The 27,917-nt window shown below is 43.5% G+C and overlaps 1 protein-coding gene and 1 pseudogene across 3 annotated transcripts; one reads left to right on the forward strand and one right to left on the reverse strand.

Moving 5' to 3' along the window:
• Positions 1–1,497: 1,497 nt before the first annotated feature.
• Positions 1,498–4,578, reverse strand: LOC139530835 (GSK3-beta interaction protein-like; annotated as a pseudogene).
• Positions 4,579–6,739: 2,161 nt separating this feature from the next.
• Positions 6,740–27,298, forward strand: LOC139530831 (autophagy-related protein 2 homolog B-like). 3 transcript variants are annotated; one of them, XM_071327565.1, is made up of 43 exons: positions 6,740–7,514; positions 8,148–8,555; positions 8,668–8,830; positions 8,987–9,139; positions 9,239–9,341; positions 9,487–9,649; positions 9,738–9,917; positions 10,034–10,130; positions 10,230–10,394; positions 10,530–10,681; positions 10,777–10,888; positions 10,982–11,225; positions 11,316–11,478; positions 11,649–11,741; positions 11,981–12,169; positions 12,300–12,573; positions 12,675–12,783; positions 12,891–13,098; positions 13,222–13,364; positions 13,545–13,708; positions 13,944–14,119; positions 14,241–14,391; positions 14,531–14,724; positions 14,877–14,957; positions 15,081–15,187; positions 17,528–17,620; positions 17,707–17,777; positions 17,881–17,957; positions 18,053–18,223; positions 18,517–18,649; positions 18,742–18,941; positions 19,046–19,275; positions 19,455–19,572; positions 19,670–19,861; positions 19,971–20,072; positions 20,245–20,323; positions 20,461–20,680; positions 21,913–21,982; positions 22,116–22,198; positions 22,370–22,491; positions 23,822–23,976; positions 24,112–24,261; positions 24,402–27,298. In XM_071327565.1, exons 2-43 carry the CDS (start codon positions 8,394–8,396, stop codon positions 24,630–24,632), a joined length of 6,243 nt encoding a protein of 2,080 aa, XP_071183666.1. In that variant the 5' UTR covers positions 6,740–7,514; positions 8,148–8,393; the 3' UTR covers positions 24,633–27,298. The 3 variants fall into 3 exon arrangements, with proteins under 3 accessions (XP_071183666.1, XP_071183665.1, XP_071183667.1); XM_071327564.1 differs by having other exon boundaries at positions 6,740–7,505; XM_071327566.1 differs by lacking the exon at positions 6,740–7,514 and adding an exon at positions 7,610–7,753.
• Positions 27,299–27,917: the final 619 nt, after the last annotated feature.

The following is a 27,917-nucleotide window of genomic DNA, read 5'->3' on the forward strand; positions in this document are numbered from 1 at the left end:
TGCAGATTGTGGTACGTTTTGATTTATGTGTTGGCATTTTGATGACAAATTATTTCATTTAGTGAATGTTTTGGTCTTATCTTGTCATGTGATGTGTGACCTCTATTTGTTGCAAGGCTGTTTTCATTTACCACAAGGGAAGGTTACCAAAATAACATATGTTACAAGGTGTGGCTCTTTGGCTTGGTTTCATTACTAGAATAACGAATAGTGACACTGCAATCTGTTTTCTATTCTCTCCAGCCTCTGCTGTTGGTACGGTGGTGATTGTGGACATCCACCCTTGTCTTAAACAACCATGCCAGCTCCATAAAGGACAGGCCTATGCTGTCAATGTGACATTCAAGTGGTAAATAACGGTATATTTTTTTTACCGGGGAACAGTGGGTTAACTGCCTTGTTCAGGGGCAGAATGACAGCTCGGGGATTCGATCCAGCAACCTTTCAGTTACTGGCCCAACGTTCTAACCACTAGGCTACCTGCCTCCCCAAAATATATATATATAATCAACCGATTTTTTTTGTAGCCCTTCACATTCGTACCCATACTGGTTGAACATTTCAGATTTGGGCACTGATAAGCAGCTATTGGAATGCTGTGGCTGTACAGTAACATGCTATAAATGATGTCAGAGCTCAAACTCTGCGCTTCACAGCACTGTATGGGTTTTGACTGACAGCCGTTCTGAACTTGAGCACCGCACATGACAAGAAGTTGGCCCCAACCCTCCAGCTAATTGGGTAACTTGTGCAGCAAAAAACATTCTGCCATCTTTTTGTGTGTATGGGAGACAAGTTAGTCCTCTCACTCAAACCCTTGTCAGTTTATTTTATGTTGCACCTACCCCACATTTCCTAGGAATATTCTTGTTACTGAATGAGTATTTCCAGAATTTGTTACCTACAAATGTGGTGGAAAGTATAGTAAATGTAAAATGCACATGTAATGTTTGGTTTCAGTCTTGTGTCTGGTGAACTGTTGCATCCTCAACTTTGGTCTAATAATTTCCCCATAATCTCCAAACTGTTCCCTTTCAATTGCTACCATGCTTATGCATATGCACTTAATATTTCTTCTGTAAGAAGCATTTAAATTTAGCCCTATTCATATAGGCCAATTTCCATGAGTGTGAAGGTTTAATTCAAAGTAAATGTTGCCTATATTCTTTTTCATCCTTCCTGGTTCTCGTTTTAGCAGTTGAGAGCCAGACGAGTAGAGCAATTGTCCATGGGGTGATCACTCACATTCCCATCCCTATTGAAGACGACTGCAAGTCTGATAAAAGGGAAACGTTTGTGTATTGCTTGTCGAATATACCGGACACAATCTATACATTTGTCTATTCATTTCTATACTGAACAAAAATATAAATGCAACATGTAAAAGTGTTGGACCCATGTTTCATAAGCAGAAATGAAAGATCCCAGAAACTGATGTGTATTGTCAACCAGTAATGGCTAGATTTGTAATTTTATAAAATCAGGATTTCTAAATTGTTTCATCTAATAAAAGTATTTAATTCATCTTAAGTGTTAAAGTTTTACCTTGGGAATTTGCTTTCACATCTGATTAACATTACGGAAAAACAAATGTCTGACAAAATGCTGTGAGCGGTAAATTTATCTTTTAAAAAGCATAACCAAATAACATAACACATGCCTCAGCATTTAAGATAATACCATTTTATTACATAGGATGACTGGCTTTACGCATTCACCTAGGTAAGACTGATGCACAGACATCACTCATTTGAAAAGCAACAAGTGCAATAGAATTGCAGACTAGAATGAAATTAGATTTTCTTGGTCAGCAGCATAAAGAATGAAAGTAAGAATTCAAGAGACATTTTACATACAGGCTAAACTGGTTTGATACAAAGTTAACTTAAAATGAGACTTTACAAGGGATGAGAATATATTCCCAACACAAACTGGAACAGTACCAGAACTGTGAAACTGATAAGGACTTGGGGCTAATCATAGATGTATGGGCCAACATCCTAAAGCAGCTTCACAATAATGAATATGATTCCATCTTTTGACATCTGAAATAATTCAAATATGTTGACTCTCAGGAGGTGGAACCGGTAGTTAAACACTCATATTGTGCTTTTTACTGAGGAACCAAATGCAGTTTGTTCCATATCCAAAACAATTACGTTTATCAATGATCCATCCTCTTCAAGTCATCTTCAGGTGCTTTAATTGTTTGCCTAAAGGCGTCCACATACATGGGTTCAGTTTGCTCCGAGCAGAACTTGGCTAGGCGAAGCCAATGTCTGTGCTCTCATACTCCCTAAAGACCTTTGCTTGGAAACGAGAAAAAAGCGATGATATTACTGTTTGTCCATATAGAGACGCCGTAGCAACAACAGACAGAAACACTTAATCAAAAACGTCAGACTTAATTAATCTAAGATAAAACAAGAAATTTGTCGAGGTCTTAAGTTGCGCAATTTTACATCTAGCTAAAATCTTTGATGCCATGAAAAAATAGGCATGAAAACTAGTCATCTCTCATTGAATGACAAACACTTCATGTTCCCACTCCTGCTAGGAAGTAGTACTGTTGACCAACACCGATGAAGGGGCTAGCATGCTGACCAGTCCGCGCGCATATTGATTTTGTCCACCCACACCAGACGCGATCAAGACACGCAGGTTGAAATATCAAAATGAACTCTGAACCAACTACATGAATTTGGGGACTGGTCGAAAAAGCATTAAACATTTATGGCAATTTAGCTAGCTAGCTGGTGCTAGCTAATTTGTCCTGGGATATAAACATTGGGTTGTTATTTTACCTGAAATGCACAAGGTCCTCTACTCCGACAATTCCACAGATAAAAGGGTAAACCGAGTTTGTTTCTAGTAATCTCTCCCCCTTCAGGCTTCTTCTTCTTTGGACTTTATATGGCGGTTGGCAACCAACTTTAAAAGGTGCATTACCACCACCGACTGGAGTGTGGACCACTGTTCATCTTTCAATCACCCACGTGTGTATATGCTCCTAAAAACCAATGAGGAGATGGGAGAGGCGGGACTTGCAGCTTGTCAAGCATCACAAATAGAACCAAGTTCTATTTTAACGCCTGGCTACACAGACGCTCGCACAGTGTGGATGCAATGATTGGATAACATGTATGTGTACATTTATTTTGCGATGCGAGCGGTGTGGTCAGCATGTTAAAGCGGCAGCATGCTTCAGTTCGACTACGCGAACGAGTGTGCTCGCATACTCCCTTGAAATACCTTTCCCCCCCATGTGAATAAAATCATTCTGCCTTCCCTGGTGGTGGTAGCAGCCAGATGGATGTCCGGTAAATCATGACCTAACCAGAAAGGTTTCTGTTTGTATTCAGATAGTACAATTGATGTCCCAACAACCCTTGTTTCACTTCCACAGCATTAGCTACAGTGTCTTTTCTAGTGGCCATTTTGCTGCAGCCTCTCCAATCTCTGTAGCAAGGCATTCCCAAAGGCTTCTCTAACCTGGGCTGAGGGTGTCCAGCAGCGAATAAACAGTCTCATAGTACTGGCTCATAGTACTGGGTGCTCAAGCTCTCATCCACCTCGTCGAAGGCGTAGCCAACCACCTGTAAGGTCAAATATAGAGCGGTCCATCATATAGGCCTACACAGAATAACAGCACAAATTGAATCACAGCATCAAGTCAATATCCCTCACCCTTATTCCGGCTTCAGTGAGCTCAAGGCAATAACGATTTCCCTCTAGTTTCCACGTTTATGTAGGCCACATCCAAAACACTGTCCAGATTTTGGGACACGTACATTTTGGCCACGGCGAATAGAACATCATTGACCACCGCCTCTGCTTCCAACCTCATGTCTTTCATGTGATTAATACAGTCTTCATCAAACAAGGAAACAGGTGAGTCCTCTAGTTGGTAGTGTATCTCCATCCTCTACACCAGACACATACAAAATCACTGGACAATTATGTTAAAGGTGCAATAAGTAATACAATTAAGTATAGTAAATGCAAGCTAAGTACAAAAAAAAAGAAAAAAGTAGTGTTTTACCATATAATAAATGTGTTTTGTTATCATAGGAGAGTTTGTAAACTAAGATGTAAGATAGGTACATGGTACAAGCAAGTCCAAAGTTCCAAACATCGGAATGCACCTAACTCCAGGGTTTATATTTTTGTGGATGGACCCAGTCTGACTGTAAACAATATTACAGTAGAGCTTTGGCATGGGTCCTCAGAAAGTTCTACAGCTGCACCATCGAGAGCATCCTGACTGGTTGCATCACCGCCTGGTATGGCAACTGCTTGGCTTCCGACCGCAAGGAACTACAGAGGGTAGTGCGTATGGCCCAGTACATCACTGGGGCCAAGCTTCCTGCCATCCAGGACCTCTATACCATGCAGTGTCAGAGAAAGGCCCTAGAAATTGCCAAAGACTCCAGCCACCCTAGTCATAGACTGTTCTCTCTGCTACCACACGGCAAATGGTACCGGAGCGACAAGTCTAGGTCCAAAAGGCTTCTTAACAGCTTCTACCCCCAAGCCATAAGACTCCTGAACAGCTAATCAAATGGCTACCCGGACTACCCCCCCCCCCCCCCCACACACTTATTTTTCTTAACTGCATTGTTGGTTAAGGGCTTGTAAGTAAGCATTTCACTGTTGTATTCGGCTCATGTGACAAATAACATTTAATTTAAAGGATGGTGTGTTGTGATGGTTTGGAATTTATTCATGAATCATGTGATAACTGAGACCAGTCAGAGTATGACTAGCATCTCATACCATAGTTACTGTTTACTAGTGATTTTACGTTTGATATCGGAGCTGATGCATGAGTTAAAATCACTAAGCAGCTAACACCTCGATCACGCCGACAGCGTTTTGGGAAACCAGGAGTACATTCATTTCCAACGGAACGCTGCGTTTGCAACCATGTGTTGCAAAATGTGAGATCCCACTGATTTCACTGTGGTTCTGGTGCTTTCTTCGATTCCAAACTACTTTCAAACACTGACCTCTACTGGACAATGTACTTACAAATATAGTTAGTATTTCATAATAAAGGTTTAATCTTTTTTACTACCTCGTACAGTAGGTTGTGCCAATACGAGTGTAGTCTGTAGTCTTATGAGTGTAGTCTGCCAATAAACTTCAAAGAAGTAGTTTACACCTCGATCACACATTCGGCGTTATTGTGCAAAATGGTATGCAGCATCTCTATGTGTGTAACAAAAGTACAACATTCAACTTCTGCACATACAGTTTGATGCATACGCGCGATAAATCCAATGTATGCACCACACAGAATGCATGGCAACTGCCTCTCCAACGCCATGCTGCAAGGCAAACGCAGCGTTCCATTGGAAATAAATGTACTTCTGGTGTACCAAAAAGCAATGATGCTGTCGGTGTGATCGAGGCGTTACCCTGACTGATAGCTTAGCAGGTAGGGAGCAGAGAACATTCAGGGATGTGAGGGTGAGGCTGAAGACACACTTTCAAAAAAAATTAAATGTGAAACCACACTTTCTGCACTGTTTAAATCATTTGTTTTATTTAGTATAAGCTTTTGTCTTAAGCATCTTAAATGCCATAGATTCATTTTTTTATATATATACACTGAACAAAAATATAAAACGCAACATGCAACGATTTCACAGATTTTACTGAGTTACAGTTCATATAAGGAAATCAGTCAATTGAAATTAATTAATTAGGCCCTAATCTGTGGATTTCACATGACTGGGCAGGGGTGCAGCCATGGGTGGGCCTTGGAAGGCATCGGCCCGCCCGCTTGGCAGTCAGGCCCAGCCAATCAGAATGAGTTATTCCCCACAAAATAACTTTATAAACAGACAGAAATACTCCTCAGCACCCCGTTACAATCTCGCAGGTGAAGAACCCGAGGTTGGGGTTCTGGGCCGACGTGTTTACACGTGGTCTGCAGTTGTGAGGCTGGTTAGACATACTGCCAAATATTCTCTAAAACGACATTGGAAGCAGTTTATGGAAGAGAAATTAACATTCAATTCTCTGGCGGACATTCCTGCAGTCTGCATGCCAATTGCTCGCTCCCACAAAAAAATTGTGTTCTGTGACAAAACTGCACATTTTAAAGTGTCCTTTTATTGTCCCCAGCACAAGGTGCACCTGTGTAATTATAATGCTGTTTAATCAGCTTGATATGCCACACCTGTCAAATAGATGGATTATCTTGTTGCGTTTTATATTTTTGTTCAGTGTAGTAAACTTGGAAGGCAAAAAAAGGAAGTATGATGCAGGTATTCCAACTGATTATAGGGTAGCAAAGCCAACGATTTATCGCTACGCCACGGAGTTATGAAAATATGTTGTTACTAATGCATTGTGAACAGATAACGAAACTTTGAGTAATTCACCGTTTTCGGCACAATTTGTTGAAAGCGCCGAAGCCTTCTTCAGAAAGCCTCGGTTTTCCATCACTACCGTACCACTTCTCATTCTGTGACAAGACAGTCCCACTGCAGTCCATCACCATGTTAGCTTGCTAGCTAACTTATCGCCAATAGCAGCCAATGTACGTGGCTATGGGTTCTCTTTATAGAATGATTTGTATTTCCAATAAACAATCATGATTATACTTAAACTTATCAAGAAATGTAATTTATATTTTTAAACAATTAAAAGAATTCTAGCTGCCTTACTCACCTCCCTCCGCTTTTTTTTTTTTTTTTTTTTTACTGTACTTCCGTATGATCAACAAAGAGTTTGTTCATGAAGATTTCACATTTCCAGTTCTCAAAATATTTTGCCCTTAGTGACTTCTGGTCAACACCACTGTTGTAAAATATTTTTGATAATTACTTATTTGCAATTATTTCTACACCTTGATTTTGAACATGGCAATATTCAGATCAGAAGTCATAAGAAAAAGTTCAAGTGGAATGGCTTGTGGAGGAAAAAGCTTTGCTGGGAGCATATGCGCAGTAAACACTTTTAGTAGATTTTCGCAGAAGGGGTGGAGTGCGGTTGTGTACGTCGCCCTGTCTTCTTACGTACAGCGGAGCGTGGAAAGCGTCAAGAGGGAGTTATATTAATGCCCCGGACATACCCCGGGTGAAGCGGGTTAGCCTTGATTGCATCTGTTTTGGAAACCGGTCGTGAGCCAGGTGCCTCGTTCTGGCCAACGGCGAAGACTGCTCAAAACAAAAGTGACGTAGGTTAATCACGTGGAGTAATAGTAGGATTATGTGTTTTCAAATACAAAAGTGATTGATTTTGATCAAAATAATTTATCTCGTTTGAAAATTAGAACATATTTTATGGAAAATACATGTGTGTTTCTTAACGATGCATCATGCTGCCTTGTTGACAACATGGATGAGCGGCGCAGATTACTGTTCGATTTGAGAGTGCGCCCCTCACTCACCGGTTTTGCCCGGTCACATCACGGGCCATAGACCGGTTCACGTTATCGAACTCCCTCAATGGTGCAGTGTCATGAACGTGTTTGTAAACAATTCATGCAGAAGGTGAGAAACGTAAGCTATTATGCCATCAAATTGCTATATAGAACTCATTATATGACACATAACATACTGTCGTGCCATGTCAGTTGAGCTATATTCAAAAGAGCGTGGCAGACAAACTCTAGTTCTAGTCCAAGATGTTCAAGAGGTTCATGCTAGCTTGGTCGTGCTAACATTAGCTAGCTAACAACCCCAGACGAAAAACAAGTCGATTATGTGGGGATTTAATTTTATAGTTACGACATACCCTGGTAAGCTTGTCATACTAGCTACATATTTGTAATCAAACTAAAATAACCTAACAGTATTGTCAAACCATTAAAACCTATCATATTTCGCCGGATCCTTTAAGTTAACGTTATGGACAGGATTATCAAGCGAGTAACGTTAGACACCCGGTTTGAGCAAACAATGATGTGGTGCTAGATAGATATTGCCACCCATTCTTTATAGATATTAGCCCGACGCTTGGAAGTCAGGGTGGTGTCACTAACATGCAGCTACCAACAGTAATACTGTCTACTTCTCTTCCTAGGAGTGACAACAATATTGCTATGGTACTGGTACTGAAGTCTTAACTTGTTATCTAGTGTGGTGTTCAAATGTGAAGTTGAGTTTCAATCTTATGTTCCTTTTCATTGATAGGTACAGCAAACTGAAGTTGGAATTATCGCCACATATCTCCATAGAAACCATAGAATTCCCCCTGTGTGTATAGGATGTTTAAGCTGACATTTTCCTGATTTGAAATTGCCAGGATGACAAGACCGATACTACCAATGCTAAATTATTTTATGATTAATATATAGTTCTCCAACATCCTTTTTCTCCATATTTGTTGAATACTGAATTCAACAGCCATTTGGCAGCCACCACAATTATCAGACCAACATGCCTTGGCCATTTTCTGAGTCTATAAAGAAGCGGGCATGCAGATACCTTTTGCATCGGTATTTGGGCAATTTCCTACAAGAGAAACTGAGTTTAGATCAGCTTAGCTTAGACCTCTATCAAGGCACTGGATCCCTGGCACAAGTGCCGTTGGACAAGTGGGTAAGTTCAACCTTTGTTGTGTAAACAAATAATAGCAATGACATAATTGGATTTGTATTGACATAAATGCTTTAAGTATACCTTTGCCTGAGCGCTATTTCTTCCCCTTCAGTCTTTGAATGAGATCTTGGAGTCAGTGGATGCTCCCTTCGAGGTAATAGAGGGCTTCATCCAGACCATCTCTCTGACCGTACCATGGGCGTCCCTGCTGCAGGAGAACTGTGCCCTCGAGGTCAAGGGACTGGAGATGGTGTTCAGACCCAGACCACGCATGGGTAAGAGGACACCTCCATTTGTTTGTTTCTTCAGCATCATTGTACTATGGCTGCCTGCTACTAGTGCGCACACAGCTAACTAGCTAACGATTCCACATCGACTACAAATTGAATAAATCATGTTGACCATGACTGTTTCTTCCTGTGTGCCCCTAGCATCAGGTATGGAACCCATGTACTGGTCCAGCTTCATGACGAGCAGCATGCAGCTTGCCAAAGAGTGTCTGAGCCAGAGACTAACGGATGACTTGGGGGAAAGCTTTCAGCCACTAGAGGGATTGGAGAAGTTTGCAGAGACCATAGAAACAGGTGCAGTACAAAATTACTGTACAATAAGTCAACACTTGATTGGGCTTTTTTCCCAAGGATCAATAGGGTTGATTATGATTTCTACTTTCATTTCTGTAGTTCTGAGAAGAGTCAAGGTTACTTTTTTGGACACGGTTCTCAGAATAGAACATGTTCCAGAAAATTCCAAAACAGGAATCGCTCTTGAGATGCGAATCAACAAGTAAGTTATGTTATAACAACTACTTGCACATTCAAGTAGTGTCCAATAACTTTTACTTAGGTATTCCTGATTTTATTGAGCAGTTTACAGAGCTTTCCACTCTTTACATGAGCTCTTAAATCCTTATCTGTTTTGTGTTGTTCAGGATTGTTTATTGTGATGAGACGGGCGAGGAGAGCTCCAGTGTGAATGTGCACCAGCCCACCACGTTTGCACATAAAAACCTGCAACTGGAGGGAGTCACCGTCTTCTGGGACGAGTTTTCAGAGGCGGCCAGAGCTGGCTTCAAATCCTCACCCATCCCAGCAGTGAGTCTACATCCAAATAATCTCCTGTGTAGTTTTAAGCACAGATAACTGATACTCACTCGCTCTTCCCTTTTCTGCACCCCCTTAGGAGACAGAGGCCAAGCTATCCCCCAGCTGGAACCCCAGAATAATCTGTGAGCCACACCCCCAGTTCACAGAGCCTATTTCCTCTGCAACACCCTTTGAACCCATGCAGATTGGTCACCTTAGTGGCAGAATCGATCTGTCGCTTGTCCTGAAACAGAACCAAACCATGCCTGGAGCAAAGGTTGGGTCAGCATTCTCACATGATTGAAATGGCACAGCATCTGTGAAACTTGGACACACTGAAATGCACAGAATGTCTATTGTCTTGGTCTTTGAAAGAGTATTTTTGTTTTTCAGTTGGATGTTGATGGACAGATCAGTACAATGATCGTGCTGCTATCTCCACGGCAAGTTCACCTACTCCTGGACATGTTTGGAGTTTTTTCAGGCTCAGGTGGGTTTAATGATTGCAATTTAATGATGATATCTTAAAAGGAGCTGCCTCAGAGGTTGTTGAGTGAAACACTATAAGCCTCTGCTTTTGTGTCCGAAGGTGGGCCGGAGTGGGGGAAGGACAAGAGGAACCGTCCTATGCAGCAGGAGGATGAGTATCGGCTCCACATGGAGCTAAACCGCTGCCTGAAGAAGGACTCAATGATGGCCGGGGAAGACCCTGACCTTTTCGAGAGTCAGACCACCAGAACTGTGTCCAGCCGAGGTTCAGATGAACTGTTACCTCCAACCACTGTTTAATAACCTGATGACTTGTATTGAGCTTTTTGATAGTTATTGTAGGCTTATATCTAAATATCATGAACAATTGTTTGATCTAGTTTCTTTCTTGTTGGAGCAGAGGATGTCTTCTTCTCCATGGCTGACATGGACATGTCTCACAGTCTGTCATCCCTCCCCCCACTGGGGGAACCGCCCACTGTGGACCTGGACCTGTCACTCAACAGTAACTACTCCCCCTCTCCAGGAGAGTCTCCCTCTGGCAATGCCACGGTACGTCTCACTGGACTTAGTAAAAGCATCTTAACCTGATCTAATGACATGGTTATTGTAACATAGTGTAATGCTTTGTTCCTTTGTCCTCTAAGAACCTCTGGGACGATTACCTTGATGTGCCCAGACAGAGGGAGAAACAGACCCAAGAAAGCCCTTTCCTGATGCGGGACTCACCACTCCAACACAAGCTGCTGAGGCAAACCTGTAAGAACCAGGATACACTGTCACTACCATTTAGAATAAACTGAGCAGAGTGTTTACAAGTCAGTAATTCACTCATTTTGTACTGTGTTTCAGCCCACCCAACCAAAGCCCATGGTGATGAGTCCAGGCCAGAGCTGGTCTTCAGGCTGACACTGGGGAGCCTGGCTGTGTGTGTTCTCCACATCGACCCCTTGCCCCCACCAGATGCTGCCCCCAGCCCCCTGGCCCCCATGGCTGCTGACTTCTTCAGGGTTGTCTGCTCTGACCAGCTCCCCCCAGCAGGGTTCATCCAGTTACGCACAGCGTTTGACGATGCCTGCCCCTATGACCACCTCAGGTGATCATATTGACATATTTTGCACTTCCCTGCCACCTTAGTAACCTGACTGACTCAATCCCATGTCATATGTGTCCTCTATCTCTCCAGGTTTGTGGCTCAGGGGATGAAGGTGACATATGAGCATTGTCAGGGCTCCAGCCTGCACAGCTTCAGCACAGACGTGTCCCTGGGCCAGATGGAGCTGCTGGAGTGTCTCTTCCCCTCTGAGGCCCAAAGGGGTGTGTCCCTAAGAGGGGTCCAGTACACAGAGGTAAAGGCCTCCCCACCAACAACATCCACAGTGTCCCAGTAATCAGATTACAACACATGGGCATAACAGATATCATAACATAACAGATGTTTAATTCTATTTTTGGATCTAGGCATAGATGGCATGTGCTTGTAGAGATGTTGATGTTTTCTCGGTCTGTCCCACCTCAGCTCCTGACATTTGATACCCCTGTCACCACTGAGGCACCATCTGCCACCTGCCTCCACCTGCTCTACAAACTGTCTGAACGCAGAGGGCCGCAGGTAAGAGCAATCTTAGGGAGATTCAAATCTGCAGTGAATGCACCGTAATTAGATTCCCAGTTCCGCAACCCAACTTGCCATACTCTCAAGTAACTTCAACTTAATTCTGCATCAGTCATGCATTAATGTCAAACTGAGATTTGTGTGCATCTCAAGTTAGTATTCGGCCCACAATGTACAGTACGTAGCAAATCCTGTACAGTGCCTGATACAGTACCCCCTTACATGCTTTCCTCCAGGGTGGACAGGTGCGTCTGAGCACCATGCCCAGGAAGGCTGACTTCCAGGTGGAGCTGGGGGCGGTCCGCTCTGAACTGGACATCAGCATCGTGGACCGCCTCAACTCTCTGCTACAGCCACAGAAACTGGTCACCACAGAGATGATGGCCTCTCACATGTACACGTCCTATAATAAACACATCAGCTTGGTGAGGACCGTCTTAATACCATCTTTACACAGTCATAGCAGCGATTTTACCATGTGTTTAAGCAAGCTGCCTATTATTGCAATAACTATGAAAAAGTAAATCACCTCAAATTTTTTCGTCCACCCCATAGCACAAGGCCTTTACAGAGGTCTTCCTTGATGACAGCCGTACTCCAGCCAACACCCACGTGTCCATAAGAGTCAATGCTCCTGTGTTGAGCCTGGTGGTGCGCTTCCCCATCCCAGACCTGCGTTCGGACCAGGAGAGAGGCCCCTGGTTTAAGAAGTCCCTGCAGAAGGAGGTTCTGTACCTGGAGCTGGAGGACCTGGAGGTGAAGACAGAGTTCACAGGCGGCAGCTCCCCAGAGCAGACCAAGATGGAGCTCACCTTCAGAGAGCTAGTCGGTATGTATGTCACCCAGCTGCTAACGAACAGGTTAGCCTCAAAACCAGAACCACTTTTGATATATATCATTTCTGTATTAATTTTTCATCCATTCGCACAGGGAAGTTCCAGGAACAGGAGGACCAGCCTGCAGCCAGGTTCCTCAGGGTCTCCCACACCATGGATGGAGACATGACCACCTCTGACAGTGGGAAGTTTGACTGGCCCAGGTACTGTACACCAGTCCGTGTAGTACTGTACTGCTTCATGTCATACCTACACCTTGTCTCTTAGATGTTGTGAAACTCTCCTTACTAACCCTCCCCTGCCCCTCCAGAGTGGTGCTGAAAGTCAACCCCACCGCTGTCCACTCCATCCTGGAGCGTGTGACTGCGGAGGAGGATGAGGGGGCCGAAAGCCACTCCCCAGAGGAGGAAGAGGAGGAGGAGGGGGGAGGTGCCCACTCACTGAAGGATGTCTGTGATTTTGGGAAGCCTGAACCCTCCCCCTTCTCCTCACGCCGGGTCATGTATGAGAATGAGGAGGTAGGAGCACATTTATTATTGAAACGCTAATTTGAACATAATTAGGACTGATTGATCAACATTTAGTTATGACTGGTAATTAAGGCAACTTGAATTATTGACATTTCTTCCCCTCTCCTTTAGATGGTCATTCCTGGTGATGTGGCTGAAATGACAGAGTTCCAGGAGAAAACCATGAGCAATTCCCGCTTTATCCTAGAGTTGTGCTTGCCAAATGTGCAATTATCATTACCCAACAAGGCCTTTTATGAGAAACTGCATAACAGGTACTGTGCACAAAAAACTGGGGAAACTAATCAAATGTTCTAGGAATGCGAAAACTATAGTATCACAATAACTACTACATCTTCCACTGCTTCTACCACAGCTATTACTTTGACTATTTACTATTCACTATAATTATGATCATTTTACTATGTCTATAATCAACTCCCCCTCTCTTGCAGGATAAACAATGACCTGCTGTTATGGGAGCCCAACGCTCCCTCGCCTGTGGAGACAGTGGAGAACATGCCGTATGGAGTAGGGCTGTCTGTAGCCAGCCAGCTGATCAACGCTGCACACTACACCAAGGACAGCTTCAGCCCGTTCCGCTCCACTGGCCCTGAGGGTGAGACTCTCCCTACATAGTTCAACCAACATCTGCTGCATCTCAACCTCGTTCATGGTTTTCATACGCTGCTGCAAGTCTGTAGTGCACTCTGTTCTGTGCATTAATATTATTGAGATGTACTAATGTACCAGGTAAAAAAGTACTGAAATGTAATGGTTAAAATGTTATTCATTCATATCAAATGAACTGCAACTTTCCCAACCCATATGACTGTGGTATCCTGTGCTTGTAGAGGAGGACAGTGGATCAGAGGAGGAGACCATGCACCACTACTCCCCTGCCTCTGAGCAGTGCTTCAGATCTCGCAGGAAGAAGAAGCCCAAGGCCCAGAGCAAGACCTCACAGAGCGTGTTCTCTGTAATCCTCACTGTCAACCACGGCCTGGTGGCTCTGCAGACCAGCGCTAAGGTAACCCTGAGTTACATTTACAATGATCTGTCATTTCTCAGTTACATTGCATTTAAACAGCTGGGTATTCTCTGAGACTGTTTGACTGACTGGTCCCCCAATTTGTATTTTTATTTTCCAGCTGGAGGATAAGACTATTTTGAATAACCGACATGGAGAATTCTGGTTGGAGGTGAAGAATGGGGTCCTGTTCAGTGTTACACAGTACGAAGGCTACAAAGACAGGCACTACATCTGCTTCCACACCAGCAACATCTGTCTCTATCACCAAGGTAAGACTGGAGACATTAAGCCTGGGCACACATTTGAGGTGGAGCTTCATAGATCCCCTCTGCAAATGAGTCAATATGCCATTGTTCATGGGGATGCCACTGTGTCTGTTACATTGTATGGGTTTATATCTCTACCTAGGTCTGGTGGAAGGAGACACCCCAGTGTCCGACATCAAGCTGCCCTGCAGGACGCGTCCTCATTGGCTGGAGCCGGCCATCTACCCCTCTGAGACTGATAGGGCGTCCCCTTCCGAGGGCATCGGCCTGGAGGACCACAGCATGCTGTCTGTCGCCGTCAAGATCTCCTCCCAGAACATGGAGCGCAATGTCAAGGTAGGTACACCCCATTTACATTTCTACTATTGGTGTGCATTAACTTGTGCCAGTGTTTCAAACACTAGTCTGTTGCTTGAGAAAGAAAAGCCATGTCATTTTTGACAGACGGGGAGATATGTGCTCACTGTTAGTATGTGTTTCCTCTGCAGGAGTTCCTGGTTGCAGTGGGAGTGAGAGGGACCACACTCCAGCACCGAGTGGTTCCCCCAAAACTGGGCTGGTATGACCAGGTAAACACAACACCTATCCATCCAAGGTGTTTGTGTACGGTCTGAGGCCACAACATTAAGCATCCCTTGGATAGAATGAACCATACTCTTGTCTGATCAGTGTTTCTTTGTTGTGTGTAACAGATTGTGGACTTCCTGAATGTGTCGGATGAGCCTGTGTTGGGTTACATCCCACCTGCCTCAGTCACCACCCTTCATCTGCACCTGTGGAGCTGCTCAGTGGACTACAGGTGCTGTTGACTAGACCAGTGTTTCCCAACTCCAGTCCTCGAGTACCCCCAAAGCACACGTTTTTGTTGTTTCCCCAGCTTAACATAACTCATTCAACTTATTTAGGGCTTGATGATTAGTTGGTAAGTTGAATCAGTTGTGCTTGTCCAGGGCTACAATAAAAATGTGTTCTGTTGGGGATACTGGAGGACTGGAGTTGAGGAAACAGTGGACTACACTACAGTGTAGATGCGTCACGTTTGTAACCTAACTCGGCTGTGTATCTGGATCAGTGGTTCCCAAACGTTTTATAGTCCCGTACCCCTTCAAACATTAAATCTCCAGCTGCGTACCGCTCTAGCACTAGGGTCAGCGCACTCTCAAATGTTGTTTTTTGCCATCATTGTAAGCCTGCCACACACACACTATATGGTACATTTATTAAACATAAGAAAGAGTGAGTTCTTGTCACAACCCGGCTCGTGGGAAGTGACAAAGAGCTCTTATAGGACCAGGGCACACAATATAATAATAATCATCAATCATTTTGCTCTTTATTTAACCATCTTACATATAGAACCTTATTTGTTCATCAACAATTGTGAATAACTCACCACAGGTTAATGAGAAGGGTGTGCTTTAAAGGATGCACATAACTCTGCAATGTGGGGTTGTATTGGAGAGATCTGTGTCTTAAATCATTTTCCACACAGTCTGTACCTGTATTTCGTTTTCATGCTAGTGAGGGCAGAGAATCCACTCTTGCATAGGTACGAAATTGCAAAGGGCATCAGTGTCCTAACAGCTTGATTTGCTATTGCAAGAAACTCTGAGCGCTGCCCAATCCAGAAATCTGGCAGTGGCTTCTGATTAAATAACATTTTCACAGAACTGCTTGTTGCATTTTCGATGAGGCTCTCTTGTTCAGATATCGGTAAGTGGACTGGAGGCAGGGCATGAAAGGGATAACGAATCCAGTTGTTTGTGTCATCCGTTTCGGGGAAGTACCTTCGTAATGATGCACCCAGCTCACTCAGGTGCTTCGCTATATTACATTTGACATTGTCCGTAAGCTTGAGTTAATTTGCACACAAAAAAAATCATACACTGATGGAAAGTGTAATCCTAGATTCAGATCATTCAGGCGAGAAGAAACATCATCCAGATAGACCAGTCGTGTGAGAAACTCGTCATCATGCAAGCAGTCAGACAAGTGAAAATTATGGTCAGTAAAGAAAACATTAAGCTCGTCTCTCAATTAAAAAAAAATAAATGGGTCAATACTTTGCCCCTTGATAACCAGCTCACTTCTGTATGTTGTAAAAGCGTTACATGGGCGCTGCCCATATCATTGCATGATGCAGAAAATACACAAGAGTTCAGGGGCCTTGCTTTAACCAAGTTAACCATTTTCACTGTAGTGTCCAAAACATCTTTCAAGCTGTCAGGCATTCCCTTGGCAGCAAGAGCCTCTCGGTGGATGCTGCAGTGTACCCAAGTGGTGTCTGGAGCAACTTCTTGCACGCGCGTTACCACTCCGCTATGTCTCCCTGTCATGGCTTTTGCGCCATCAGTATAGATACAAACACATATTGACCACCAAAGTCCATTTGATGTCACAAAGCTGTCCAGTACTTTAAAAATATCCTCATGTTGTTCTGGTTTCCAGTGGTTTGCAGAAGAGGATGTCTTCCTTAATTGACCCCCCATAAACGTAACGGACATATACCAGGAGCTGTGCCAGGCCCGCCACGTCTGTTGACTCATCCAGCTGTAATGCATATAATATTAAGTCCTCCACAATAGTATGGGGCTTGCCTGTCCTAGCCACTCTGTAGCTCACCATATAAAATGCTTCTAGACCCTTCTTATTAATGGTATCTGTTGCTTTGATACGTGTCTTACTACTTGAAAGTAGTCTTTATTCTCACTCAAAAAAACTCCTGTGGCTTATTTTTCGAATTGTCATGTTTCTAAATGTCTGTGCAAGAGTGAAGGTTTCCTGCGAGAGAGTAACGGTTAATGTGATTGGATGTTAAGTATTTGACTAGGCTACCTGTATTTAACATTGTGTTTTTTTGCTGAACACAAGATGGTGTAATTTTATTTTTGGCAGTGAATCGAGGCTAGTCAGGTGAGGGGGAAAAAAACTCACCCAACTTTATAGCCCCGTTGGAAAATATAAATGTACTGTTTGAAAATGTGAAGGGGAAAAAAATATATATTTTTTTAATTTAAAAAAATCAAAATGTGAAACACAGTTGTATTTGGCGTACCCCCGACGGCATTGCGCATACCCCAGTTTAGGAATACCTGATCTGGATGATTGTATTTTAACATGGTGTATATCCTCTCTGCAGACCCCTGTACCTGCCACTCAGGTCTCTGTTGGTAGTGGAGACATTCAGCATCTCCAGCAGTGTCTCCTTAGACCACTCATCCTCCACTCTCAGGTACAGTTGCAGCACTGGATGTGTCATTGACAGGAAATCAGAAGTTGAACGTTTGTGTTTCAGTATGTATTTTGTGCTGGTTCTAGGATCATTTTGGATGAAGCAGCTTTGTTCCTCTCTGACAAGAGCAATGCCGTCTCTGTAAATCTAATGCGAGGTGAGACAAACTCTGGTAAAATGTGTTATTCAAAGATGCTTTAACATATTCTCCATTTTAACAGATTTGATTGGACCAGTAACCCATGTGCTTTATCTCCCAGACTATGTGCAGGTGGTAGACATGGGAACATTAGAGCTGAGGATCACTGCTGTCAAACCTGGAGTGGACGGAGAATTGGTAAGAGCTGACAACCTCTGTTGATCTATCAGAAAAGTCTTTCCAACAGCAAGACGGCACCGTTGATCCAGTCTTCTCACTGTGTCTTTTGACAGACTGAGCCCAGATTTGAGCTGCGCTGCTCCAGTGACGTCATCCACATCAGAACGTGTTCAGACTCCTGTGCTGCTCTGATGAACCTCATCCAGTATGTGGCCAGCTATGGAGACCTAGTGACCCCTCCTGGGCCGGAGGCCAAAAGCACCTGTTCCAAGCATAGAGCCAAGGTCAGCATTTATACCCCTCAGATACATGTATGATTTATCATAGCCATTACGCTATATCAAGCTGTTGCCTTGAGAGTGAAGAGCAGTGACTGGGCAGTGGAGAATTTGTTGTATTTGTAAATTGTGAGGCTTATTTATGACTCAACATAGCCATTACAGTTACAGTATATCAAACTATTGCCTTGAGAGTAGACCAGTTTGGACTGTGTAGAATTTATACTGGTGTAAATACTGTTGTGAGGCAATGGACTGTCTGCTGAGTTAAAATGGTGTTCATGTCCTTGTTTGGTCAGTCGGAGGCTTCAAGCCGGCCCCCTTCCCAGGCTCCTCCGCTCCCCGACGCTGAGCAGCAGATGCTGCAGGACCTGATGAGTGAGGCCATGGAAGAGACAGACAACCAGCACAGCCTGGCCTTGCAACACAATGGTGAGACTACATACAACTAAAATGACTTGACATTTACTACATGCATAGTAGTTGTCTGTGTGATTTTACGTTGTCCTTACTCTCCCCCACAGGAATTCATGAGGAGCAGAATCATGACCTCGATCAGCCTCGCTCTGACCTCTTCCTTTTCCCGGACGAGAGCGGAAATCTGCCACAAGAGCTGAGTCCCACTTACCCTACGCTCCACTCACCCCTCATCACCCCTGCCCCTAGCCTGGTCCCAGAGACCGACGACTTCTGTATTCTAGAGACCCCGGGCTCCAGAGCAGACGTAAGAGCATGCATCTCATACACTTACTTACTCAGCATGTTGAATAACTTGTACATTTTAAGTGTCACTCCATTGCATTGGTGTGATGGGTGTGTTTGTCTCAGGATCGGGACGAGGAGCCCGTGGTGAACAAGTTAATCCCAGACTCCATTGAGATCAAAGACGACCACTTTGGCCTGCCCCTGGACAGCAGCGACTCCAGCAGAGGAGCCCTGAACTTCCCTGTCCCAGAGCTGCGCTACCTCATCAGGGAGATCTCTGTCATCTGGCACCTGTACGGGGGGAAGGACTTTGGGAGCTCCACATTCACCTCCTCTCCAGCTAGAAGTTGGGGGTGAGTGTGTGTGCTTTGGACTGTTCAACTGTTCTTTATTACAACAACAATACTGGGAGATGTGATTGAACTGAGATTGTGTGAAATGTCAGGATGGCTAGAGAAAGAAACGGATGTAATGGTCAAAAGATGCAACAGATGATCAAGTGTCCTCTGTTAATGTTTGGGTTATGTTGAAGGTGTACCCCACACAGCTCCCCCTCCCAGACCCCAGTCAGACAGGGCAGGGGTGGAGGACGGGCCGGGGGAGGGCGGGGCAGGAACCCTGACGTCCTGATGGAGATCCAGCTCAGCAAAGTAAGAGAACATGACACAACCCCCCTCTCCTGTAACTATACAACATGTAGCCTATGAGTCTGAAGCTAAAGTTTAGGACATCTTGCTCTTTTCTCAGGTGCGGTTCCAACATGAGGTATACCCCCAGGCCCCGGTGGCCTCTGGGTCGGCGGCGGACCAGCCTGTGTCCCGGCAGGTTCTCATCGTCCAGGACCTGGAGATCAGAGACAGACTGGCCACCTCCCAGATGAACAAGTTCCTGTACCTCTACTCCAGCAAGGAGATGCCCCGCACGGCCCACTCCAACATGGTGAGGGACACTGGGCATCTAGAGTAATGTCCATGTGACTGTGGTCACATCAAAGACATGGTAGTGGATAAGGCATGTTGAGGCTGAATGTGTTTTTGTTTTCTTGCAGCTGACAGTTCGGGCTCTGCACATGTGTCCAGAGACGGGTCAAGCACCCCAGGAGTGCTGTCTGAGAGTCTCACTCATGCCCCTTCGCCTCAACATCGATCAGGTGAGCCAGAGAAAAACGTGCTGTTTTTTTCTAGTTAATCATACATCCTTCTGAGGTTTGCAAAAGATTTCAAGCCATGGAAATTGGTAGGCATTCACATGCTCTCATTTAACACGTTTCAGTTTTAATATTGATCCCTTTGAAATGACACAGGCTTTTTATTTTCATGTAGGATGCATTGTTTTTCTTGAAAGACTTCTTTGCTAGCCTTGCTGCTGAAGTTGAGATGTTCTCTCCACCTGATCAAGAAGGTAAAAGATCCTTGGCTATAGGCTACTATTGTATGAAATATGTAGCCTATTGAATAGCATTTTCATCACGTATTTTATTTCATGATTTGTCGCTGAGCAAAATGTTGACCCTCAATGATGCATTTGTTGGCCTGCAGCACTGTGTGTTTCAATGAAGAAGCCGTCTGCCCCAGAGGTCTCGTGCAGCTTCACTAAGAATGGAGGTGGGAGCCAGGACCCTGCCCCCATCATCTCTGTGCCTGCCCAGAGCCGCTCCAGCCTCAGTCTCAACGGCCTCACCCTGCCCAGTAACAGCGACTCTGGGGAAGCTGAGGCTGCCACTGTATCATCCTTCACTGACCAGCCCATCTTCTTCAGGTAGGTGTCCACACTATGTGTAGAGGTGGACAGGTACACTATATATACAAAAGTATGTGGACAGCCCTTCAAATTAGTGGATTCAGCTATTTCAGCCACATCCGTTGCTGACGGGTGTATAAAATCGAGCACCCAGCCATGCAATTGCCATAGACAAGCATTGGCAGTAGACTGGCCTTACTGAAGAACTGTGACTTTCAATGTGGCACCGTCATAGGATGCCACCTTTCCAACAAGTTAGTTCATCAAATTTCTGCCCTGCTAGAGCTGCCCCGGTCAACTGTAAGGTATGTTATTGTGAAGTGGAAACATCTAGGAGCAACAACGGCTCAGCGGCGAAGTGGTAGGCCACACAAGCTCCCCGAACAGGACCGCAGAGTGCTGTAGCGCGTATAAATCGTCTGTCTTCGGTTGCAACACTCACTACCGAGTTCCAAACTGCCTCTGGAAGCAACGTCAGCACAAGAACTGTTCGTCGGGAGCTTCATGAAATGGGTTTCCATGGATGAGCAGCAGCCACACACAAGCCTAAGATCGCCATATGCAATGCCAAGCGTCGGCTGGAGTGGTGTAAAGCTCGCCGCCATTGGACTCGTGCAGTGGAAACGTGTTCTCTGGAGTGATGAATCACGCTTCACCATCTGGCTGTCCGACAGAACCAATCTGGGTTTGGCGGATCAAATCAAATGTATTTATATAGCCCTTCGTACATCAGCTGATATCTCAAAGTGCTGTACAGAAACCCAGCCTAAAACCCCAAACAGCAAGCAATGCAGGTGTAGAAGCACGGATGCGTGGAGAACGCTACCTGCCCCAATGCATAGTGCCAACTGTAAAGTTTGGTGGATGAGGAATAATGGTCCGGGGCTGTTTTTCATGGTTCAGGCTCTTTAGTTCCAGTGAAGGAAAATCTTAATGCTACAGCATACAATGACATTCTAGACGATTCTGTGATTCCAACTTTGTGGCAACTGTTTGGGGAAGGCCCTTTCCTGTTTCAGCATGGCAAGGTCCATAAAGAAATTAATAGAAGCAAGTCCCCGCAGCAATGTTCCAACATCTAGTGGAAAGCCTTCCCAGAAGAGTGGAGGCTTTTATAGCAGCAAAGGGGAGACCAATTCCATATTAATGCCCATGATTTTGGAATGAGACGAGCAGGTGTCCACATTGTGTTTATTGATGTTGTTAGCAAATGATGAAATATTTGTTTTCATTTGTTTGATTTCCCTCAGAGAGTTTCGGTTTACTTCTGAAGTTCCCATTCGTCTGGATTACCATGGGAAACATGTTTCAATGGAGCAGGTATGTTGTTTTAACAGTCTCTTAAAAACATTGCATACCAACACATTCAGTTTTGTGTTCGGTGATTCCAGTGTTGACAGGCCTCACAGTAGCACATTTTGCTCATGTTTCGTACGCTGTTCCTCTGTTACAGGGAACATTTGCTGGTATTGTGATTGGGTTGACACAGCTGAATTGCTCCGAGTTGAAACTAAGGCGGTTATGCTACAGACAAGGGTAGGTTTAATCAGTACAGTCCCCTCAAATTAGTATGATTCGTTATGATTGGACCTACCAACACTTAATTGGGTCATTCGTTATGTTAAATGATGACACACAAGCACTCTATGTATAGTATGAATAATACAGTATGCAGTAACTGTGAGGACATTATTGGTTTTCTTCCAGACTGTTGGGAGTGGATAAGCTCTTTTCCTATGCAATAAATGAGTGGCTGAACGACATCAAGAAGAACCAGCTGCCAGGACTGTTGGGTGGAGTGGGACCTATCCACTCGCTGGTACAGTTGGGTAAGTAGGACATGTGTATGTTGATAAACTGGTTTTGAGGCACTAATGTCTTCACCTATTAATCAGACAGCATGTTGCATGTGGTTTAATTTGCAAGGAGTTCCTTAAATGATTAACTGGATCTTTGTAAAAAGATTCTGTCTAAGCCTTTCAGCACCACACAAGATACTGTGACAAAGGTCATGCTTTTGGCCAATTGCGCCACACAGGAAATTAGTCTGTAAGCTTTTGGATCAACATAAAAAATACTATTGTTATGCTTACACAGAACAAAAATATAAATGCAACATGTAAAGTGTTGATCCCATGTTTCATGAGCTGAAATAAAAAATCCCAGAAATGTTCCATATGCACAAAAAGCTTATTTCTCTCAAATGTTGTGTACAAATTTGTTTATATCCCTGTTAGTGAGCATTTCTCCTTTGCCAAGATAATCCATCCACCTGATAGGTGTGGCATAGAAGGAGAAGCTGATTAAACACCATGATCATTACACAAGTGCGGGGACAATAAAAGGCCACTCTTAAATGTGCAGTTTTGTTGCACTACACAATGCCACAGATGTCTCAAGTTGAGGGAGCATGCAATTGGCATGCTGACTGCAGGAATGTCCACCAGAGCTGTTGCCAGAGAATTTAATGTTAATTTCTCTACCATAAACCGCCTCTAACGTCGTTTTAGAAAATTTGGCAGTACGTCCAACCGGCCTCACAACCGCAGACAACGTGTGAACAGAGTGCCCCATTGGGGTGGTGGGGTTATGGTATGGGCAGGCATTTACTACGGACAACAAACACAGTTGCATTTTGTCAATGGCAATTTGAATGCACAGAGATACCGTGACTAGATCCTAAGGCCCATTGTCATGCCATTCATCCACCACCATCACCTCATGTTTCAGCAGGATAATGTCCCATGTCCCATGTCTCAAGGATCTGTACACAATTCCAGAGACCACAATCAACAGCCTGATCAACTCTATGCGAAGATGTCATGCTGCATGATGCAAATAGTGGTCACACCAGATACTAACTGGTTTTGTGATCCACTCTCCTACTATTTTTACGGTATCTGTGACCAAGGGATGCCTATCTGCATTCCCAGTCATGTGAAATCCATAGATTAGGGCCTAATGAATTTTTTCAATTGACTGATTTTCCTTATATGAACTGTAACACTTGAAGTGTAAAATCTTTTACATTTGCGTTTATATTTTTGTTCAGTATGTATTTTTAATGTGTTAATGTATTAATAAACTAAATTAAAGTCAGAAATCCTGATCTTATGGGCCTTTTTTGTATTGACCAAATAAAATGTTCCGCCTGTTCAGTCCAGGGATTTAGGGATCTGGTGTGGCTCCCGATAGAGCAGTACCGGAAGGATGGTCGGGTTGTACGTGGATTGCAGCGGGGTACTGCTTCCTTTGGCACCTCCACAGCTATGGCTGCTCTGGAGCTTACCAACCGCATGGTGCGGACTATCCAGGTAAAAACACACCCTGGTTCAGATAGAATATTTCCAATGTAGGTTGTAACTGTCCTGCATCTCAACTTCTGTGTTACCAGTTTGTCAGGCTCCATAATGTAATGCAAAACAATTTGTTTTATTTGTGCTCTTCAGGCAGCAGCAGAGACTGCCTATGACATGGTATCTCCAGGATCCGATGAGAGGGAAATGAAGAGAATAAAACGGTTCTCTCATTACCGATTTGCTCATCAGCCAGTTGATCTAAGAGAAGGAGTAGCCAACGCTTACAGTGTTGTAAAAGAGGTAAATTGCAAGATGCTAGCAATTTGCATCTCATCTACTTGTAGTGCTGCTTAAAGTGTAACACACTACAAGATTGAGTACAGAATGAAGTTACTTATCAGGACTGTTATAAATCATGTTCAATGTGTGTGTCCCAACAGGGAATCACGGACACTGCTCTGACCATCTATGACACGGCCACACGGGAGCACGAGCAGCGTGGGATGACCGGGGCAGTGGGTGGGGTCCTTAGACAGCTCCCCCCAGCTGTGGTCAAGCCTCTCATCATGGCCACCGAGGCCACCTCCAACGTACTGGGGGGCATGAGGAACCAGATTCACCCAGACGCACGCCAGGAGGAATCCCAGAAATGGCGGCAAGGGGAGGAGTGATTGCCGACTGCTGTCCAATAACTGAAGAGATGATTGTGCGGAATCAGAGGGCGGTGTATTTTGTTTCAGAGAACACACTCCGTCTCAGCTGTTGCAAGGCCTTTTGAGTCTTACAAGCTGGAAGGAACTGACTCTGCAGATTTAATTTGATGCAAAAAATCGAATCACATTTTATTTGTCACATGCTTCATAGACAACCGGCATAGTAGACTAACAGTGAAATGCTTACTTACGGGTACTTTTCCAACAATGCCGAGTTAAAGATAAGATAAAAAATAAAATAGAAATAGTGATGCGAGGAATAAATACACAGTAAATAACAAATAAAAATAACATGGCTATATACAGTGCCTTCAGAAAGTATTCAGAACCCTTGACTTTTTCCACCTTTTTTTAACTTTACAGTCTTATTCTAAAATGTATTAAATTGTTTTTTTTTCTTCTCATCAATCTATGCACAATACCCCATAATGACAAAGCAAAAACAGGTTTTTAGAAATGTCTGCTAATTTATTAAATGTAAAACCGGAAATATCACATTTACATAAGTATTCAGACCCTTTACTCAGTACTTTGTTGAAGCACCTTTGGCAGTGATTACAGTATTGAGTCTTGGGTATGACGCTACAAGCTTGGCACTCCTGTATTTGGGGAGTTTCTCCCATTCTTCTCTGCAGATCCTCTCAAACTCTGTCAGGTTGGATGGGGAGCGTTGCTGCACAGCTATTTTCAGGTCTCCAGAGAAGTTCGATCGGGTTCAAGTCTCTGGCTGGGCCACTCAAGGACATTTAAAGACTTGTCCAGAAGCCGCTCCTGTGTTGTCTTGGCTGTGTCTGAGGTCCTGAGTACTGTGGAGCAGGTTTTCATCAATGATCTCTCTGTACTTTGCTCCGTTTATCTTTCCTTCGATCCTGCCTAGTCTCCCAGTCCCAGCCGCTGAAAAACATCCCCACAGCATGATGCTGCCACCCCCATGCTTCACCGTAGGGATGGTGCCAGGTTTCCTCCAGATGTGACGCTTGGCATTCAATCTTGGTTTCATCAGACCAGATTATCTTGTTTCTCACGGTCTGAGAGTCCTTTAGGTGGCTTTTGGCAAACTCTAAGCGGGCTGTCATGTGCCTTTTACTGAAGAGTGGCTTCCATCTGACCACTCTACCATAAAGGAAACAGGATGCACCTGAACTCATCTTTGAGTCTCATAGCAAAGGGTCTGAATACTTATGTAAATAAGGTATTTCTGTTTTTTTTATTCTAAATTTGCTAAAATCTCTAGCAACCTGTTTTCGCTTTGTCATTATGGGGTATTGTGCGTAGATTGCTGATGAAAAAAATGTATTTAATCAATTTTAGAATAAGGCTGTAATGTAACAAAATGTGGAAAAAGTCAAGTGGTCTGAATACGTTCCAAAGACACTGTATAGGGAGTATAGGGAGTAGAAAATAACATGGCTATATACAGGATGGAGTATATTGCCAAAATGTAGTGGCGCTGAAAAGTCAGCGCTGGTGTAAATAAAACACAATTCATCTCGTAGACTTGTTGCAGTTTGAACTCGTGTGAATCAGCTTGTGTTAACTTCCTAGCACATTTTCCCCTGCAGTGCCTTCATGGTAATATACTGTTGTAATACCATATGTTACATAGAGGGACTCGTAGGAGCAGTTAATATAGAGGTCACTGTCTTATGTCCCTCCCTACTGTGGATCATCATTTATTACCTTAGCTTTGAGGATAGGACTGGATAGTTTTGAATGTTGAGAATCTTTCCATAATGGTAACAGTGAGGAAAATTAACATACCATGTCCTTAAAAGGGACAGAGATAAGGAGTGGTGTCTGGAAGCTCAGCATTTCATTGAATCTTTTTTTAACAATCGTCATAACAGCAAGTCTGTAGTTTGTCATATTCAACATGATCTTATCCTACTTGGTGTCAAATAACACTATATCTCGACCAGAGATGTTGTAAGCTATTGAAGTGTATGCCCCCTAACATTTTATAAGGTTTAGCATATGTGGATATGTATGTGTGAGCTTTATAGCATTCTATGTAACATTTCTTGCAGAGAGCATCCTAAAAGAGTCTCAGCATTGTGGAATGTGTTGCGGTAAAATGTATAGATCATCTGCACTTTTAATTACAAGTGATGTGAAGGTCACTTGTTACCAGTACAATGGGGGGTGTTAGACTTTTTCATGATTTTATGGCTGTCTTCGAAATACATTTATAAGAGAATTGCAGGCTGCAGTCGTACGGTATAATTGCCTGTGTAGCAAGTTCTTTAATGTGCGAAGTAGACTGCTTCTCAATTTAAAAACAAATTCAAATGTCAGTGTGAAACTTTATTTCACTATACATTTGCCTAAGTTGGCTTGTGCTGTCTGGTCTTAAATATCATGCCCATGTTTGAAATATTGGACTAGTGTTTTTGGCTTATTTTGGGGATAGCTCATGTGATACTGCAGCCTTTACATTTGCTCTGAACCCCTGAGTTGTTTTGGACAGTAGTTCACTACAAAAATGTTTAACTGTAATGGGAATTGTAATGCATGTGATAATAGAGAATATTGTTTATTGTACATAAGTGTACAGTTGATCTTCACAATTTGTATTTAAAGCATGAAATATTCTTAAAAGGGAAATAAACTAATGTCCACTGAAATATTTTGCCTTTTGAGAAGGCTCCTTTATAATATTGTTCATGAATGGAGCATAAAAAATAGGAGACAAGTGTAGCACCAGTTTGTAAATTTGTTGTACTACTCACATACCGTACTTGTGCAGATATTAATACAACGTAACCTTACAATAGTACATTGTCATGCCCAATACTATCACAGCTTATTAAATAGACACATTTGAAATTCGTGACATACGTCTACTGATTACATTGTTTCTCACCTAATCACCTGCTAATAGTCGGAATTTGGCATCTCCATTATAAGGCAAGTCTGGTTTGGAATGGCGTTTTATTTCACACTGGAAGCAAACAAAGAGTAATCTAAAATAGTTCAGGTATATTCCTGAATTAGTCAGTCAGCGGAGAGTTAGTGACAGTACAAAAGTGCAGACTGTAGTAGTTATATGGACACAATAGTTTTTTCCCTTACAGTGCTATATTTGTACCATATAGTGTCGAGGGGCCCCACGCAAACTTTTTAGTTCAAACTCATCTGTTTTGAATGCTATGGACTCTAGTGAGTAGATAATTTTGTATGGCGCGATATGTATGTCCAATATGACAAAAACGATTGGATTTAAGTTGATGGGCTGCTCTATAT

The sequence above is a fragment of the Salvelinus alpinus genome, chromosome 9 (assembly GCF_045679555.1).
Source record: "Salvelinus alpinus chromosome 9, SLU_Salpinus.1, whole genome shotgun sequence".
Classification (NCBI taxonomy): domain Eukaryota; kingdom Metazoa; phylum Chordata; class Actinopteri; order Salmoniformes; family Salmonidae; genus Salvelinus; species Salvelinus alpinus.

Excerpts from the sequence above, each read along its gene's own strand:
- LOC139530831 (XM_071327565.1), top strand. The coding sequence starts at position 8,394 with ATGCCTTGGCCATTTTCTGAGTCTATAAAGAAGCGGGCATGCAGATAC. Across the intron at positions 8,556-8,667 it reads AAGTGCCGTTGGACAAGTGG|TCTTTGAATGAGATCTTGGA; the intron begins GTAAGTTCAACC and ends CTTCCCCTTCAG. Across the intron at positions 12,170-12,299 it reads ATAATAAACACATCAGCTTG|CACAAGGCCTTTACAGAGGT; the intron begins GTGAGGACCGTC and ends TCCACCCCATAG.